Source organism: Castor canadensis, chromosome 13, assembly GCF_047511655.1.
Source record: "Castor canadensis chromosome 13, mCasCan1.hap1v2, whole genome shotgun sequence".
Taxonomy (NCBI): Eukaryota; Metazoa; Chordata; class Mammalia; order Rodentia; family Castoridae; genus Castor; species Castor canadensis.
In genome coordinates this window covers 56129296-56147018 of record NC_133398.1, presented here as the reverse complement: position 1 = coordinate 56147018, position 17723 = coordinate 56129296, and the positions used below count along the sequence as shown (strand labels likewise).

Genomic DNA, 17723 nt, shown 5'->3' with positions numbered 1-17723 from the left:
CAAAGGTAAGGAAGATAGAAGATTGGCATCCTTTAGTTGGACAGAAGGTGGAGTTAAGCAGAGTATGTGGGTAAAATTGACCTTCTAGTCTTCTCCAGGCATAGAGTCCTGGAGCTGGTGGTCCAAGAAGGTTGGGGTGGTTTGAGACTGCCCTGAGGAGAGACCTGGGCACTCAGGAGGAGCCATCCCTGTGATACTGGTGTGGCTCCCAAGTTGGTGAGTTTGGTTCTCTCTTCTGGAGCATATATAGGGCTGACTCTTGGGAGATTGTAAAGAGTACCAAGGGAGGAGTCTGGGTGCTGGCCCTCTTTGCTTTATTGTCTGTAAAGGCATTACCTTGGGCTATTTCTGTTGTTTCTGGTTGGTGTTCCTTGCAATGGATAATTGCCACCTTAGCAGTTAGGTAGAAGGCTTTGAGTAGTTTAAGGATTAGTGACCCGTTGGTAATGGGAGTTCCCTTAGTGGTAAGGAACTCCCTTTCTTTCCATAAGATTGCATGGTGATGTATAATGTGATATGCATATTTGGAGTCAGTGTAAATGCTGGCTTTTTTGTCTTTAGCTAAAGTGAGGTCTCTGGTGAGAGCTATAAGTTCTGCCTTTTGAGAAGTGGTGCCCCAAGGGAGTGGGCTAGATTCTGTAAGTTCCATAAGGGACACTACAGCATAACCTGTGCGTCTCTTGCCCTCTGATGAGGAGCTGCCATCTATGAACCAGGAGACATCAGGATCACGTAGGGGTGAGCAGGATAGATGAGGTAGACAGTATGTAAGAGTTTCTAGAATTTCTAAGCAGGCGTGTTCTAAGGGTGTTCCATCAGGAAGCAAAGTGGCAGGATTAAGGGGAGGACAAGTCTGTAGGGTAACAGCTGGATTTTTTTTTTTTTTTTTTTACTTTTGGATAAATTTAAACTTGTCCTTTGCATTTTTAAAAAAAATTTTTATTATTCATATGTGCATACAATGCTTGGGTCATTTCTCCCCCCTGCCCCCACCCCCTCCCTTACCACCCACACCGCCCCCTTCCTCTCCCCCCTACGCACTCGATACCTGGCAGAAACTATTTTGCCCTTATCCCTAATTTTGTTGAAGAGACAGTATAAGCAATAATAGGAAGGAACAAGGGTTTTTGCTAGTTGAGATAAGGATAGCTATACAGGGAGTTGACTCACACTGATTTCCTGTGCATATGTGTTACCTTCTAGGTTAATTCTTTTTTTTTTATTTTTATTGTTTTATTACTCATATGTACATACAATTCTTGGGTCATTTCTCCCCCCTGCCCCCACCCCCTCCCTCACTACCCACTCCACCCCCTCCCTCTCCCCCCACCCCCTCAATACCCGGCAGAAACTATTTTGCCCTTATTTCTAATTTTGTTGTACAGAGAGTATAAGCAATAATAAGAAGGAACAAGGGTTTTTGCTAGTTGAGATAAGGATAGCTATACAGGGAGTTGACTCACATTAATTTCCTGTGCATGTGTGTTACCTTCTAGGTTAATTCTTTTTGATCTAACCTTTTCTGTAGTTCCTGGTCCCCTTCTCCTATTGGCCTCAGTTGCTTTTAAGGTATCTGCTTTAGTTTCTCTGCATTGAGGGCAACAAATGCTAGCTAATTATTTTAGGTGTCTTACCTATCCTCACCCCTCCCTTGTGTGTGCTCGCTTTTATCATGTGCTCAAAGTCCAGTCCCCTTGTTGTGTTTGCCCTTGATCTAATGTCTGCATATGAGGGAGAACATACGATTTTTGGTCTTTGGGGCCAGGCTAACCTCACTCAGAATGATGTTCTCCAATTCCATCCATTTACCGGCGAATGATAACATTTCGTTCTTCTTCATGGCTGCATAAAATTCCATTGTGTATAGATACCACATTTCTTGATCCATTCGTCAGTGGTGGGGCATCTTGGCTGTTTCCATAACTTGGCTATTGTGAATAGTGCCACAATAAACATGGGTGCGAGGTGCCTCTGGAGTAACCTGTGTCACAGTCTTTTGGGTATATCCCCAAGAGTGGTATTGCTGGATCAAATTGTATATCAATGTTTAGCTTTTTAAGTAGCCTCCAAATTTTTTTCCAGAGTGGTTGTACTAGTTTGAGAGTGTGAGAGTGTTCCTTTTCCCTGCATCCTCGCCAACACCTGTTGTTGGTGGTGTTGCTAATAATGGCTATTCTAACAGGGGTGAGGTGGAATCTTAGTGTGGTTTTAATTTGCATTTCCTTTATTGCTAGAGATGGTGAGCATTGTTTCATGTGTTTTTTGGCCATTTGAATTTCTTCTTTTGAGAAAGTTCTGTTTACTTCACTTGCCCATTTCTTTATTGGTTGATTAGTTTTGGGAGAATTTAGTATTTTAAGTTCCCTATATATTCTGGTTATCAGTCCTTTGTCTGATGTGTAGCTGGCAAATATTTTCTCCCACTCTGTGTGTGTTCTCTTCAGTTTAGAGACCATTTCTTTTGATGAACAGAAGCTTTTTAGTTTTATGAGGTCCCATTTATCTATGCTATCTCTTAGTTGTTATGCTGCTGGGGTTTCATTGAGAAAGTTCTTACCTATACCTACTAACTCCAGAGTATTTCCTAGTCTTTCCTGTATCAACTTTAGAGTTTGGGGTCTGATATTAAGATCCTTGATCCATTTTGAGTTAATCTTGGTATAGGGTGATATACATGGATCTAGTTTCAGTTTTTTGCAGACTGCTAACCAGTTTTCCCAGCAGTTTTTGTTGAAGAGACTGCTTTTTCTCCATCGTATATTTTTAGCTCCTTTGTCAAAGACAAGTTGGTTATAGTTGTGTGACTTCATATCTGGGTTCTCTATTCTGTTCCACTGGTTTTCATGTCTGTTTTTGTGCCAGTACCATGCTGTTTTTATTGTTATTGCTTTGTAATATAGTTTGAAGTCAGGTATCGTGATACCTCCTGCATTGTTTTTTGACTGAATATTGCCTTGGCTATTCGAGGCCTCTTGTGTTTCCATATAAATTTAACAGTAGATTTTTCAATTTCTTTAATGAATGTCATTGGAATTTTGATGGGAATTGCATTAAACATATAGATTACTTTTGGGAGTATAGACATTTTTACTATGTTGATTCTACCAATCCATGAGCATGGGAGATCTCTCCACTTTCTATAGTCTTCCTCAATCTCTTTCTTCAGAAGTTTATAGTTTTCCTTGTAGAGGTCATTAACATCCTTTGTTAGGTATACACCTAGGTATTTGATTTTTTTTGAGCTATTGTACATTATTGGCCCATTCCTGGGCTGCCAGCCAAACTCTTTTCTTCTCATCCGAATTTAGGGTAGAGGAAAGGATGACATATATGTCATGCCAGGTCATGTCGTATGCTTGGGTTAAATATTTGAATTCTTTTATGAGGAGGCTGCATCATTAGAGAAGGAGCCAAGCCTTTTCTCTATCTGTGAGGGATCAGTCATGGTAAAGGGCACATGGACTCTGATAATACCATCAGCTCCTGCCACTCCCAGAGAGGGTATAGATGGGCTGGCCAGGTTTGGGAAGAGTTGTGGGAACACATATGAGACACTGACAGAGAAGAGAAGGGTGAGGGCTTAGGAGGGGTTGGGGGAGATGCAGATTCAGGGGGCACTGACGGTGCAGGGTCAATAGTGACCACTGTGGAAGGGGAATACGGTGGTGGGGGTTTAGAGGAGCCAGCGGGGGATGAGGGAGGCGGTAGGTCAGAGCAGTGGGAGGATGGGGTAGAAGAAGAGGTCGGGGTGGAGGGTCGGCGAGAAGAGGAGCTGGGAGGTGGGTGGACTGAGTCAGTGAGGTCACAAGTAAAGGAAGAATCTTCTGAAGGGGGGTCAGTGGGAGGAAGAGACACAGAGTTTGAGGGGGATTTGTCATGGGCAAGAAGAATTTGGAAGGTGTGGCAAGATTTAATAAGGGAGGGTCAAGACTGAAGATACAAAAAAGCTTGGACGTATGGGAGCTTGGACCATTTGTTGTTGTGATGGCAGAAGTTGTCCAGGTCAGTAAGGGTGTGGAAGTAAAAAGTGCTGTTTTCAGGCCATTGGGACTGATTATCTAATTTGTATTGAAGCCAAACAGTATTATAGTAGAAGATTAATCATTTGGGCTTAATATCCTATTGGAGACCAAGGTCCTAGCTATATCAAATTTAGAGTGTGTGGTCCCCATGGTGTAGTTGGAAGGAGAGAGAGAGAGAGAGAGAGAGAGAGAGAGAGAGAGATAGGTGCCTTGGTGAGTTTACCCGTTAGGCCAATGTAGATCAGGTCAAGATCTAGCCTCCCTTACGTTTGGTCAAAGTAAGCTGGAGGGGACTGTCAAGCTCTCACTAGGTGGAAGAAAGGAAGACAGAGAGGGAGAGTAAGAGAGAGAGAGGGAGAGTGAGAGGGGGAGAGAGAGAGGGACAAGTGTCACTAGAGCAGATTCCCAGAGGCAGGCATTCCCATCCTGGGTCACCATCCATAGAGAAAGCCCAGTCAGTTAGCCAGGCATCCCTGTGCTAAGCGGTGGGTGCCCAGCAGGAGTAGGAGGCGTACCTGATGTAGCACTACTGAGAGAAACAGAACAGGCGGCCCCAAGTAGGGTGACACTTATGAGTCCAAGGAGAGGAGTAGATTAGGTGGAGAGTAGTGGAAGGGAGTCTAGTGGTGGGTGGGTGAGCCAGCAAGGCAAAATGGTCCATAGGCACATGGGGTTATTTCGGCAGTCTGGGTTCTGGAGAGGGCAGGACACAAAAGCCAAGGGACTAGCCCTGGGCAGAGGCGTCCCGTTAACCTCTCCTGGATTTCAGCACCAGATGCAAGGAACTGATGGACAGAGACTGCACCACGTGTAGAAAAGAAAGATTTATGGGGGGCCAGACTGCTGGGCTGACTCTCAGGTTCAGAGTGCAGCAGCCCAGGTAGATTGGGTTGTGTGCTTTATAGGAAGTACCATCCATCAAAGGGGGAGGGTATCTGTTTCAAAGAACAACTGGGTTGTTGGGCACTGATTGTCAGTGATCCACCAGATGGAACAGGTCGACGTGTTCGGCAAGTTGAAGAACAGGAACTTGTTGCAGGTTTGCAAGCAGGGGAATTTTTGGAAGCAGTTATGCTTCAGGGGGCCTGATTAAAGACTGTATAGCCTCGGGACTTTCCGCCTGCCCTATGGATGTCAGGGAGCTAACACAAGTCACATTTTCTTCCACCTCCATCAATTTCTCTACACCTAGCTCATTCTTGGTGGACCATCACTTGTATTTCTTTCTTCCTTTCTTTTTTTTGGGGGGGTTGTACTGAGGTTTAAACACAGGGCCTCATGCTTGCTAGGCAAGTGCTCTACCACTTTAGCCATGCTTCTACCCTTTTTTGCTTTATGTTATTTTCAGATAGGGTCTAGCGTTTTTACCTGGGTCTGCCTTAGACCACACTCCTCCTTCCTATGTCTCCTGACTAACTGGGATTACAGAAAGAACCACCATACATGGCTTGTTGGTTGAGATGGGGTCTTGATAAATTTTTGCCTGGGCTATTCTCAAACTGTGGTCCTCCATCTCTGCCTCCCTAGTAGCTGGGATTACAGTTGTGAGCCACATGTCTGGTCTCCTCATTTTCTTTTAAGTAAATCTCATGAGACTTCTTGAATTTTTTTTTTTTTTTTTTTGGTGCTAGAGATTGAACTGAGGATCTCACACATGCTGGGCAAATGCTCTGTCATTGAGCTATACCTAGCCCATTCTGTTTGATAAATATTATATGAAATAATTAGCCACCAATTAGGTTATAAGCATGTCTTAATTATAGGCTCTATTTTGTTTTTATTTCCAGTTATTTGGTTTACTTTGTGATTAACCTTGTAAGTTGTTGTGTTTTCACATTAAAGTATTTGTAATATCTAAGTGAGTGACTAGAAGTTAGAGATTATGTATTTGTAAATTAAAGGGGCATATAATTTAACTGTGACATTTAATACTAGCTTTATTGACTGCTTCAAGGAGAGGGACTTACTATGTACAATAGTAGTAGTATTTTATATACTGTTTATACTTACTATACTTGTTTAGTACTTAAATATTATTAAAAATGCTTCCATGTGTGAAAGTACTACTTCCCAACTACATTATTTGATAGACAGTTGTATTTGGGAATTACGTAGCCAGATTCTGATGATATCTTTTGAGTGGCTAGGAATTCTTGGAAGCATGTATAGATATATCTGTGTATGTCCATGAGAAAGAGTATGCTGGTCAGGGAAAGGTGGGAAAGAGGCCTAATGTGAGAATGCTGATTCTAGATTAGTTATTGTTGAAAATACTTGTGATATGTGTGTTCATTTTATGCCTGACCTTCCTATAGAATTCAGCTCTGACTTTATTTGGAAAAGAGACTTAAGTAGAAGACTACCTTTAGTTATTTTTCTTTCGATAGTACAGAGAAAACTTGAAAACTTTTTGAAAATTAAAAACGAAATGAAACAGCCATCTAGTGGCTACAACTTTAAGAGATATATGCCAATAGTTTAAGTACCAAGAGCTCACATTAATACTGCTCAAGGGTCGTTATTAGTCATTCAAGCTAATCATCCTTTATTACACAAAGGGAATACATGCATTTGCATTACTAAATAATACAAAATTTTAATGAGGGGAACATACTATGTGTGACAGTTGAATAATAACTTTATGTAAATACCCTCAGAGGTCAGTTGAACTAGAATAACATTCTATTATGGTAAACAAATTTTCAGTTGTAATATGTATTTATCAGATTTATTAAATTGTGAAACTCCAGTGTCATATTATTTTAACATTTGTTATTCTGAAGCATGGGTAGAATCTAGGACTCTGTTCCCACGTAAATTAACCTATTGTAGTTGAAAATCAGATTTACTCAGTCTTCTGTAGAGTAACTTCTAGTTATTGATGGCTTAGGAACTTTATTGATGTAAAAATGAATTATTTCCCAGGAGCAAGATAGTGCTGTACAAAATATGCACAAGAAAGTTGAACAGTTAGAAACAGAACATATGGACTGCTCTGAGCTTTTACGGCGACAAACAAGTGAACTTGAATTTAGCACTCAACGAGAAGAACGTCTTAGAAAAGAATTTGAAGTATGTTTTATCATTACTTTATAACATACATATTTTTATCATATAGTGACTTAAGGCTAGAGAAAATTTTATACTATAAAACTAATTTTGGGGGGCTTGGATATTGTGTATTTGATTTCTTTGAAAACTTTTGAACCTGAATAAAGTATTTTATATTTTCCTTCTAATTTTTAAAAATCTCACTTTTAATGATTAATTTTCATGAAATATTTGGGAAGTTTGAGACTAATTGTTTATATTTTAAGGTTGTGGAAGCAACACAGGAAGTTTTGGAAAACATAGGTCTTTTATAAAAGTAATATGAAATTCTAATTTTATAGTTTGAATCGTTTGTACTAGCTGGTTTTGTGGAATGCTTTCAGATGAGACTTTAGATGAGAAAGGAACATCATTTTACAAATGAAAAAATTATTTTTATGAGTTATGTTGAAAATAACCTTAATTTTGAGAGAAATCTAACTGATTTAATTTGTCTTGTTTTTAAAAACTTGCTTTTGCTTTCTGGGAAATGAAGTATTTAATGGATAGGAAGATTTTATCTCAGTTATGATTTATAATTGTTATTAGGTAAATAAACATTTATAAATAGTATGTAATAGTAAGTTCTAGAGGTATATTTGTTAAACACTGTGGTCATATAACATTGTTTTAGCCTAAGAAATACATTAAAGCAAAGACAGCGATAGGAAGTACAATTTTTAGTGGGCTGGGATTGAGGCTTAGTGGTAAGATATTTGCCTACTATGAGAAAGACCCTGTATTAAATATCCAGGGGCATCACACAAATATATATACAAATATATATGCAAATATATATATATATTTATATATATAAAGAGACATATATATGTATAAAACATCTGGAAAAAAGGCATTATCATATCTGGCTATAATAAAATATGTCAATTTTTCTTTCTAAAAGGATGGAGTTAATCATTCTTTTTATTTTCAGATGATATGTTTAAGTTGTATAGTTGAGAAAATCAACTTTAAAATTATACCAATAAAAACATTTTATTAGAAGGCTAGGCAGAAAATAATTTGTATAGCGATTGTTTATATTCTTACATGCTAGCAATAATCAGAGAATATAACATTCAAAAGAGATTCTTCACCACATTGACAAAATGTAGGAATAAAATTAACATCAAATACATTAAGGTTATAAAATTTAGGTGAACATTTTAAAAGAAAATTATGAGACATTTTGGAAGCACTTAACAATGCAAAGGTATTCATCCTCCCTAGATTATATTATGGGTTAGAGCAGTTCTAATTTAACTTCAATGGAGGAATTGTTTTGGATAGACAGAATCTAAAATTCATGTGGAAAACTAAGGAAACTAGATGAAAGTATTTAAAACCTTTTGAAAAAAGAAGAGTATGGGTAGGGACTTATTCTACCAGAAGTTAATATGTAAAGCTTCAGTAAGGTATCACCTGGGTTCAGGAAATCTTATTCATAGAATCAGAGGGAAGGATAAGGAATCAAGCTCAGAAAGCATATGGATCCTATTGGCTCCCTGGAGGTTTTAGGAGAGAAATTATAAATGCAGTGGGATGAAATGACACCAATAATTTTTATTCTTTTCTAAGTGTATTGGGAATCCAAATCCTGAAGAAGAGATTTGATTGAAAGATGAACTGTACCCCAAATAAATCCCTTCTAGCTCTACCAAAATTAAAAAGTTTTTTTGCAGGGAAAAGAACACATAAAATTTATTACATGCCTGTGAAATGGAGGTATTAGATTCCCCCCAAAAGAATTCTAATTAGAAAAATCAATGTACTGGTAGAGAAAGGAAGAAAAAACTTTGTTGAGAGGCTAAAAAAGTACAGTAACTCTAAAATCAGACTTTCAGTAGAACAGAATTAAAAAAGCCACTAGTAGACTTGTATATTGTATATAACAATTTATCATATTAAGTATTTTTTTAAGTTAGTGAGAATACAAAGATTATTTCATGAGTTATGTTTAAGAAATTGATGATTTGAGACAAAAGAAAAATTCCTCCTTTATATTCTGAAATAATTTCAGTTGATTGAAATGAGTAAAAGGTTAAAAATGAAAATAAACTAAGAAGAAAATTTAGATTAGTATTTTTCTGTTAGTGCAATTAGGACTTACTGCTCATATAAAAAGTAAAGGAACAAAGTCATCTAGGAATTGATTTGACTATGAAAAATCAGTGATACGTAAGGAAATCCCCTATTTAAAATAACAAAGAACAAAATGAGAGAATACATACAGCAAAGGATAAATATATTTCTTGGTATTTATATGCACATTTCTACTTTTTGATAAAAAGAAAAAAAAAGGGAAAGAACCTTTGTAAAAAAATCTACCAAGAACATTAAGTAAGGTATGAGACCAATGAAAAACATGAAAAATACTTAAACCAACTGTAATTAAGAAAGACTAACATTAAAGAAAATGATGGTACTCAGGATGTTATAAAAAGTTCCTGTATCTTGCTGATGGGAATAGAAATTTATAAAACCTTGAAGGAGGTCCATTTCGTGACTTTGTATTGTATATCCTCAGAAAATTATCACATTCTTCTGGGATTGGTTCTCTCCTGCACCATTTCTTTTCATTGTTCTCCAGACCTATAGTGCAGCCATTACCTTCGGACATCTTCATATCATCTCTCTTTTGGATCCTGTTCTTAGGCTGCTTGTTGCTTTGATTTCTTTTTTTTTTTTCATTTTTCTTTTATTCATATATGCATACAAGGCTTGGTTCATTTCTCCCCCCTGCCCCCACCCCCTCCCTTACCACCCACTCCGCCCCCTCCCTCTCCCCCCCCTCAATACCCAGCAGAAACTATTTTGCCCTTATTTCTAATTTTGTTGTAGAGAGAGTATAAGCCATAACAGGAAGGAACAAGGGTTTTTGCTGGTTGAGATAAGGATAGCTATACATGGCATTGACTCAACATTGATTTCCTGTGCGTGGGTGTTACCTTCTAGGTTAATTCTTTTTGATCTAACCTTTTCTCTAGTACCTGTTCCCCTTTTCCTATTGGCCTCAGTTGCTTTTAAGGTATCTGCTTTAGTTTCTCTGCGTTAAGGGCAACAAATGCTAGCTAGTTTTTTAGGTGTCTTACCTATCCCTTGTGTGCTCTCGCTTTTATCATGTGCTCATAGTCCAATCCCCTTGTTGTGTTTGCCCTTGATCTAATGTCCACATATGAGGGAGAACATACAATTTTTGGTTTTTTGAGCCGGGCTAACCTCACTCAGAATGATGTTCTCCAATTCCATCCATTTACCAGCGAATGATAACATTTTGTTCTTCTTCGTGGCTGCATAAAATTCCATTGTGTATAGACACCACATTTTCTTAATCCATTCGTCAGTGGTGGGGCATCTTGGCTGTTTCCATAACTTGCCTATTGTGAATAGTGCTGCAATAAACATGGATGTGCAGGTGCCTCTGGAGTAACAGTCTTTTGGGTATATCCCCAAGAGTGGTATTGCTGGATCAAATGGTAGATCGATGTCCAGCTTTTTAAGTAGCCTCCAAATTTTTTTCCAGAGTGGTTGTACTAGTCTACATTCCCACCAACAGTGTAAGAGGGTTCCTTTTTTCCCGCATCCTCGCCAACACCTGTTGTTGGTGGTGTTGCTGATGATGGCTATTCTAACAGGGGTGAGGTGGAATCTTTGTTGCTTTGATTTCAAAGGAGCGCATAGTATAGTAGTTTCAAAGAAAGGGTATTTGAGAGGTTAGTGTTACAGTCTTTCATGTCTGAACGTGCTTTTATCTATTAAAATATTAGGGGATAATTTTATCTGTATAATTTGGCTAATTAGAATTTTAGATTGAAGGCCATTTGTCTTGGAATTTGAAGGTCTTGCTTTAATGGTTTCTAGGTACTTGGGTTGCTGTTGAGAAGCCCAGTAATATGGTTTGTGTTGCTTCATTTGTGACCCTTTTCTCACTTTTTTTTCTTTTGTTTTTAAAAACTTTTCATTATGGAGAACTTTAAACATATATAAAGTAGAATAGTAAAATGAATTTAGTAATACTCATCATGAGCTTCAACAATTATCAGTTTATGGCAATTTTGCATCATTTTTACTCACATTCCTTCTTCCCATACAACATTGAAAAAATTTCCCATACATCACATCATTTTAGCCATAAATATTTCTAAAAATAAGGAATCCGTTATTTAAAGCCACCTTATCAATATCACAGCTAAATTGTTTAATAGTAATTACTTAGTATTATAAAAAGTCCAGACATTATTCAAATTTTAATTTGCCTATTTATAATAGGCAAATAAAGTATTTGCAGTTTGTTTGAAGCTGAATTCCAATTAGGTCTACAAATTATAATTGATATGTTTCTTTTTTTCTTTTAACATTTTTATTAGCATATTGTTGTACTGGGGCACACTGTGACATTACAAAAGTACTTGTAATGTATCTTAGTTAGATTCATCCCTCCATCATTCTCCTTTATCCTTCCTTCTCTGTGTTTTACAATAGTTTTTAACAGTTCTCATTGTTCCATTTTTATACATGGGTATATAACATTTCACCATATTTGCCCTTCTTCACCCTTTCCTTATGCTGTTCCTCCCCCCACTGGTACCAACCCCCAAATAGGACCTGTTTTATCTTGCTGTCCTTCATTTTTGAAAAAAGACATTTTTGTCTGTTTAAAATGCTATTCAGGGAGTTTCATTATGACATTTCCATGTATATGTATTGTATCCCTAACTAGTTTGAACTCCAGTCTCATGCTTGTTAGGCAGATGCTCTACCACTTGAGCCATTCCACTAGCCCTTTTTATGTTGGATAGTTTCAAGATAGGGTCTCATGAACTGAACTGTTTGCCCAGGCTGGCTTTGAATTGTGGTCCTCCTGGTCTTTGCCTCCCAAGTAGCTAGAATTACAGGTGTGAGGTCTTGGCTCCTGGCTTTATATTCATTCTTGTATAGAAAGTACATCAACTTTAAAGTAAAGTTCACCTTCTTTACTTCCTTCTTTTATCCTCCCCTTCCCATTTGTTACCTCCTCTTAGTGTGATCTGTTTTTGATTCTTGTCTTTCATTGTTTAGATGTCTGTTCGTTGTTCAGTGAGATTTTTGCCTGTACATGCATTGTACTTAAGTTAATGTAACCCCCCTCCACTGCACTTCCTCTCCCTTTTCCCCCATCCTGCGTTGCTTAATAGTTTTCAGTGTGTTTTGTTGTGTCTTGTTCCTACACAGATGTGATATATTTCACATTATTATTCGCTATCTTTCTTTCCTTCTTTTCCTCTTCCCTTAGTTTCTTCTAACAGTCCCACTTTTGGGTGCATGCTCTGTGTGTATTTTTATGTATACATAATATACATACTCCATATATGAGAGAAAGCATGAGGCCCTTGACTCCTTTGTTAAGTTTACTCCTAGGTATTTGATTTTTTTTTGAGGCTATTGTAAATGGAATTTTTCCATATATTCTTTTTCAGTTTGTTCATTATTGGTGTATAGAAAAGCTAATGATTTCTGTAAGTTGATTTTGTATTCTGCCACCTTGCTGTAGCTGTTTGTGGTGTCTAGGAGTTTTTAGGTAGAGTTTTTTGGGTCTTTAAGGTATAGGATCATGTCATCTGCAAATATATTTTGACAGTTTCTTTACTTATTTATATTCCTTTTATTTCTTCTTCTTGCCTAATTGCTCTGGCTAGGAATTACAGTACTATGTTGAATAGGAGTGGGGATAGTGGGCACCCTTGTCTTGTTCCTGATTTTAGGGGAAATGGTTTCAGTTTTTCACCATTAAGTATGATGTTGGCTGTAGGTTTGTCATATATAGCCTTTACAATGTTGAGGTACTTTCCTTCTACTCCTAGTTTTCTTAGCGCTTTTATCATGAAGTGGTGTTGGATCTTGTCAAAGGCTTTTTCTGAATCTATTGAGATGATCAAGTGCTTTTTGTCTTTGCTTCTATTAATGCTGGCACCTCATTTTCTTAATCCACTCATCAGTTGTAGGGCATGTTGGCTGTTTCCATAGCTTGGCTATTGTGATTAATGCTGCAATAAACATGGGTGTGCGGGTATCTTTATTGTAATCTGACTTACGTCCCTTTGAGTATATGTGTAAAATTGGTATTGCTAAATTGCTTAATAGTAATTACTTAATATTATAAAAAATCAAGGCATTATTCAAATTTTAATTTGTCTTATAAATGGCATAATGTGTTTGCAGTTCATTTCAAATTGAATCCCAATTAGGTCTACAAACTATAATTGATGTTTCTTAAATCTCTTTTAATCTACAAGTTCTTCAACTATAGTTGAAAGACTTTTAAAACTCTATTTGATCTGTATACCATTCTATATATCTTACTAGTGTCTTGCTCATTGCATTCCATCCAGAATGGACTACAGGTTACTGGCCTGTAGTAAGTAAGTGCACTTACATCTCATAGCCTTTCCACTTTCTATTTCTTCTACCTACAATGCTCTTCTTCTAAATGAGAAGGCTCATCTCTTTCTGTCTTCATGTCTCAACCCAAATGCAACCTTACCAAGTTAGACTTTTATAACCATCATTATAAAAGGGTAACCATACTGAGCCATCACTCATTACCTTCCCAGGTTTGCTTTATTACTTTCCACAGCACTTATCACCAACTAACACACTACACATTTGTTTCACTTAATGTACAATTCTCCCTGACTAGAATATCAACTTCAAGAACAAGAAGCTTTCTTTGTTTTGTTCTTTGTCTCCAGCAACCAGAAATGTGCCTGACACTCCCAATAAATGTTTACTAAACAAATAAATAATGCTGCCATAATATATGCTCAGGAATATCAACATGGTTGAGAGGACAAGAGCTCTCAGAAATTAAAAATTAAATATTCTATTAGAAAATTGGGAAGTAAATTTAAGTAAGTCTCCCAAAAACAGCAGCAAGAAGATAAAGAAAAAAGACAGCAGGAAGGTAAGTAAAGTAAAACATAAATACACTTGGTCTAAACTTAAATAATAAGAGTTTCAAAAAGAACAGAAAAAAATCAGAAGAGGAAATTATAAATAACACAAGAGAATTCCTCAAAATGAGGGGAGTCTCCAAACTAAAATGACCACCAAATGTCTTGTACATTAAATAAAAAAGATTTGTACTAAGAAACATTGTCTGTAGTGTTCTAAAATTTTATAATTAGTGGGAACTATGTATATAGCACAAAAATACATTGTAAGGTAGCTGGATATGTAGCTCAGCACTTGCCTAACATGCTGGAGATAGGAACTCGCTTTTTGCCCAGGCTGGCCTGGACCATGATCCTCCTATCTTAAGCTTCCTGTCCTCATGGGGATGGCAGGTTTGTGTTATCATGCCCAGCTTTTTTCTGTTGAGATGGGGGTCTCAAAAACTTTTTTTGTGCTGGTTGGCCTGAAACTGATCTCAGCCTCTCAAGTAGCTAGGATTGCAGGTGTAAGCCACTGTGCCTTCTTTTTGAAATAATTTTGGCAAGAGATTATGGTGGATTATTTACTTATTTATTTTTTTCAGTGCTGGGGATCGAACCTAAGAACTTACACAGGCTAGGCAAGCACTCTTTCACCCAACTACACCCCCAGTCCCATATTACAATGTTTTAGATTAAGGTAGTGATAGAGGAGGTAGTCAGATTTGGGTATGCTTTGGAAGATCAAATCAACAGGACTTACTGATTAATTGGACCTGGGTAGTGGGAGAAGAGAGGGAGTAAGGACAATGCCAAAGATTTTTTTGTTTGAACAAATGGGTGAGTGGCATTTCTATTTACTGAGCTGGTAAAGCATATAGTTAGAGTAAGTTTAAGAAAGATCAGGTTTCAAATACATTAAATTTGAAATATTTATTAGATATTCAAGTGGAGCTTTTGGGTAGGCTGTTGAATGCATACATGAGTATTAGGTTTTGAGAAACCTTATTGTAGGGTGATAAGGAGATGTAACAAATATTTCATTGAGAAATGTTGAAGTGTTATGATCTATAGGTCTTTTTTCTCTATTTCTTTAGTTTCTGAAAGATTATCTGCTAGTTTCTGGTTTGGTGGTTATAAAATGCAAGAAGGAAATTGAACCTGGGTTATTATACTGTTTAATATGCAGACTTCCTCTTGTTTAAGTCTGGTACACTCCTTTCTTGTTCTCTTCCCTTTATGTGTCTTATGTCCAGCTTCTGGTTGAGATTTGTTCTTAGACAATAAATCTCCAGTTTTTGTGAAAGTTAGGGATGGATAGTTGTTTGGCTACTTCTGATAGGTATGGCTACTTGCAGGTTTAACTTGTCATTCTGATGATTTAAAAACTATTGAGATTTAATTCGAATGCTATAAACTCATCCATTTGAAGTGTATAATCAGTGATTTTTGATATAATCACAGTATTGTACAACTTTATCACCATCAATTTTAGAACATTTTTCACCACCCTAACAAGAAACCTCATACCAATTAGCCATTTGTGTCCTGTTCTCCTATCCCTCTGAGCCCTAAACAATCACTAATCTTCTTTTCCTATAGACTTCCCTATTCTAGGCACTTAATATATGTGGAATGACAATATGTGGTGGTTTATGAGGGACTTTTTCACTTAGCATAATCTTTGCAAGGTTCATCCATGTCGTAGCATATATCAGACTTCATTCCTTCTTATGGCTGAATAATATTCTGTTGTGATAAATATAAAATTATTTTAGACTAGTTTTATTTTTATTTTCTGGTTTTTGTTACTACTTTTCATAGTACTAGAAGTCCAAGAAGTTAAATTTATAGATAATATTTTATAAAGCTAGTTTTATATCCAATTTTGGAGACTAATTAACAGTAACTCTAGGGCTGGGGATGTGCTTCAAGTGGTAGAACGCCTGCCTAGCAAGCAGAAGACCCTGAGTTCAAACCCCAGTATCACAAACAAACAAACAAAAAACGCAGTAACTTCAATGGCATTTTAAAAGAATTACATTAATATGAGAAAATAATAAAAAGAAAAATAATTGAAATTTAAAATTAATAGAACATTTTAAATATCAATAATATCAGATTAAAGCAGCTATTATAATAGACATTTAACCTAATAAATGACTTAAATTTTAGAGAAGCTTTTTAACAGTTGCATTTCATGCAAGATGATTTCTTTATGTGTCTGGCCAAAGATGTTTTTATATATACATTTATATTAAATATATTTTTTAAAATCTAATAAGGCATATACCATTGTGTGGCTAAATCTTTGTAACATGGATCAATGGTTTCTTAGATTAAAAAAAAAGAAAACCATACTCCCAGCCAATTTTAAATGTGGTGCTGGATACCACAGAATCAAGGGAAAAGTGAACTGGAAAAAGAAATATCTATGGCTTTTATAAACATCTTTATGGCTAGTGGAGTTTATTATCATGGGAAATAAGCTTAACTCAATAAGAAAAGAGAAAAGAGAAGATGCAAACCTAATTCTGAGAGAACTGAAGAGTCTCTTGAAGATTATAGTGGAGAGAGAGCAATCTTTGCAAATAAATTCTGAATTGCTTCTGTCAGTCATGTGTACTATAGTAACATAAAGAAGGGCAGAAGGTAGCTTTTATATCTAAATGTTTACTCTAAGTGAAAAAGGAAAAGAAAAATGTATTTCACTTTTCATAATTGTCCATGAAGGCAACTTTGCATAGTTCATCTTTTTTGTGTATTATAGCAATCATTTTTAAATGCCCATTTATGTTGATTACTAGCTATAAAGTAGGTAAATGATGAAATCACCTGGATTATATGGTCATATTTATAAGTATTGCACATTTAAACACAACATTTTATGTTCACAATGGATTTGCAATTTTGAAGTTCATTTAAAAATTTGATGAATGCTGATGTTTTTTGTTGCCAGAAAAGATAAAGACACAACCTAAATTAGTTTAATACCGATTTTAATTTTAGTGGTTTCTTTCATTACATCTAAAAGCAATAGCACTTTTTTTCATTAAATTTTCATTAAACTGTTTTATAAGCTGAGTAATAAACTTTATCATTCATTCTTCACTGAATAGGAAAATTGGTGTTTTCTCCAATTTTTTTCTTCATTATTCCATTCCCTTCATACATCCTTCTGAAACTGTTAAGGTTTTGATCATTGCCCCCACTCCCCCATAGACTTTAATTTGTTTACTATTCACAAAACTGCACAGCTAACCATTTTCAGGATGACTGGCCCAAAAAACTCTGAAAATCTGTATGTTCAGCTAATTTTTGAAAATATGGTGAATTTTGAAAATATGGTGAATAAGTGAGCCTTAGGTTTAGGTAAAATAATCTAGAAGATTCTGGAAAACAAGTGCAATTTGGCCATTAGTAAAACAGTTGCAAATGACTTGTAGTTCACAGAAGAGAAATACAAGGAATGCTCCTTAGAGGTAAATCAGTTTTAATCCCAACATAGGTCTTTTGCTGACTTAACATTGGAAATGCTTACAGAAGTGTCAGCATCAGTATTGATCTTTCATGTAGGGACTTAGTTTGCTGTCTGGCGTGTAGTTGGTACTCTATATGTGTCATTCCCATTTTTGGTTGACCCATGTAATAAAAAAGATACTAATGAGATTATAATGAAAAGGAACAAACCTGTTTGTTTTAA

At 36.5% G+C, this 17723-nt stretch overlaps 1 protein-coding gene across 24 annotated transcripts in view; it reads left to right on the top strand.

Moving 5' to 3' along the window:
* Ccdc171 (coiled-coil domain containing 171) overlaps positions 1 to 17723 on the top strand; it is a 416292-nt gene that overhangs the window by 52339 nt on the left and 346230 nt on the right. For 19 of the 24 annotated variants that reach the window (XR_012440431.1, XM_074051809.1, XM_074051799.1 and 16 more), the window contains one exon: positions 6948 to 7094. The exons of 4 other annotated variants lie outside the window; for them this stretch is intronic. Coding sequence is in view for 19 of the 20 variants with exons in the window: in XM_074051809.1 (XP_073907910.1) it covers positions 6948 to 7094 (147 nt within the window). In the remaining variant the exon portion in view is untranslated. Of the gene's footprint in view, positions 1 to 6947; positions 7095 to 13840; positions 14205 to 17723 lie in introns of those variants that run through there. One more of the 24 variants, XM_074051808.1, reaches the window with a different exon arrangement.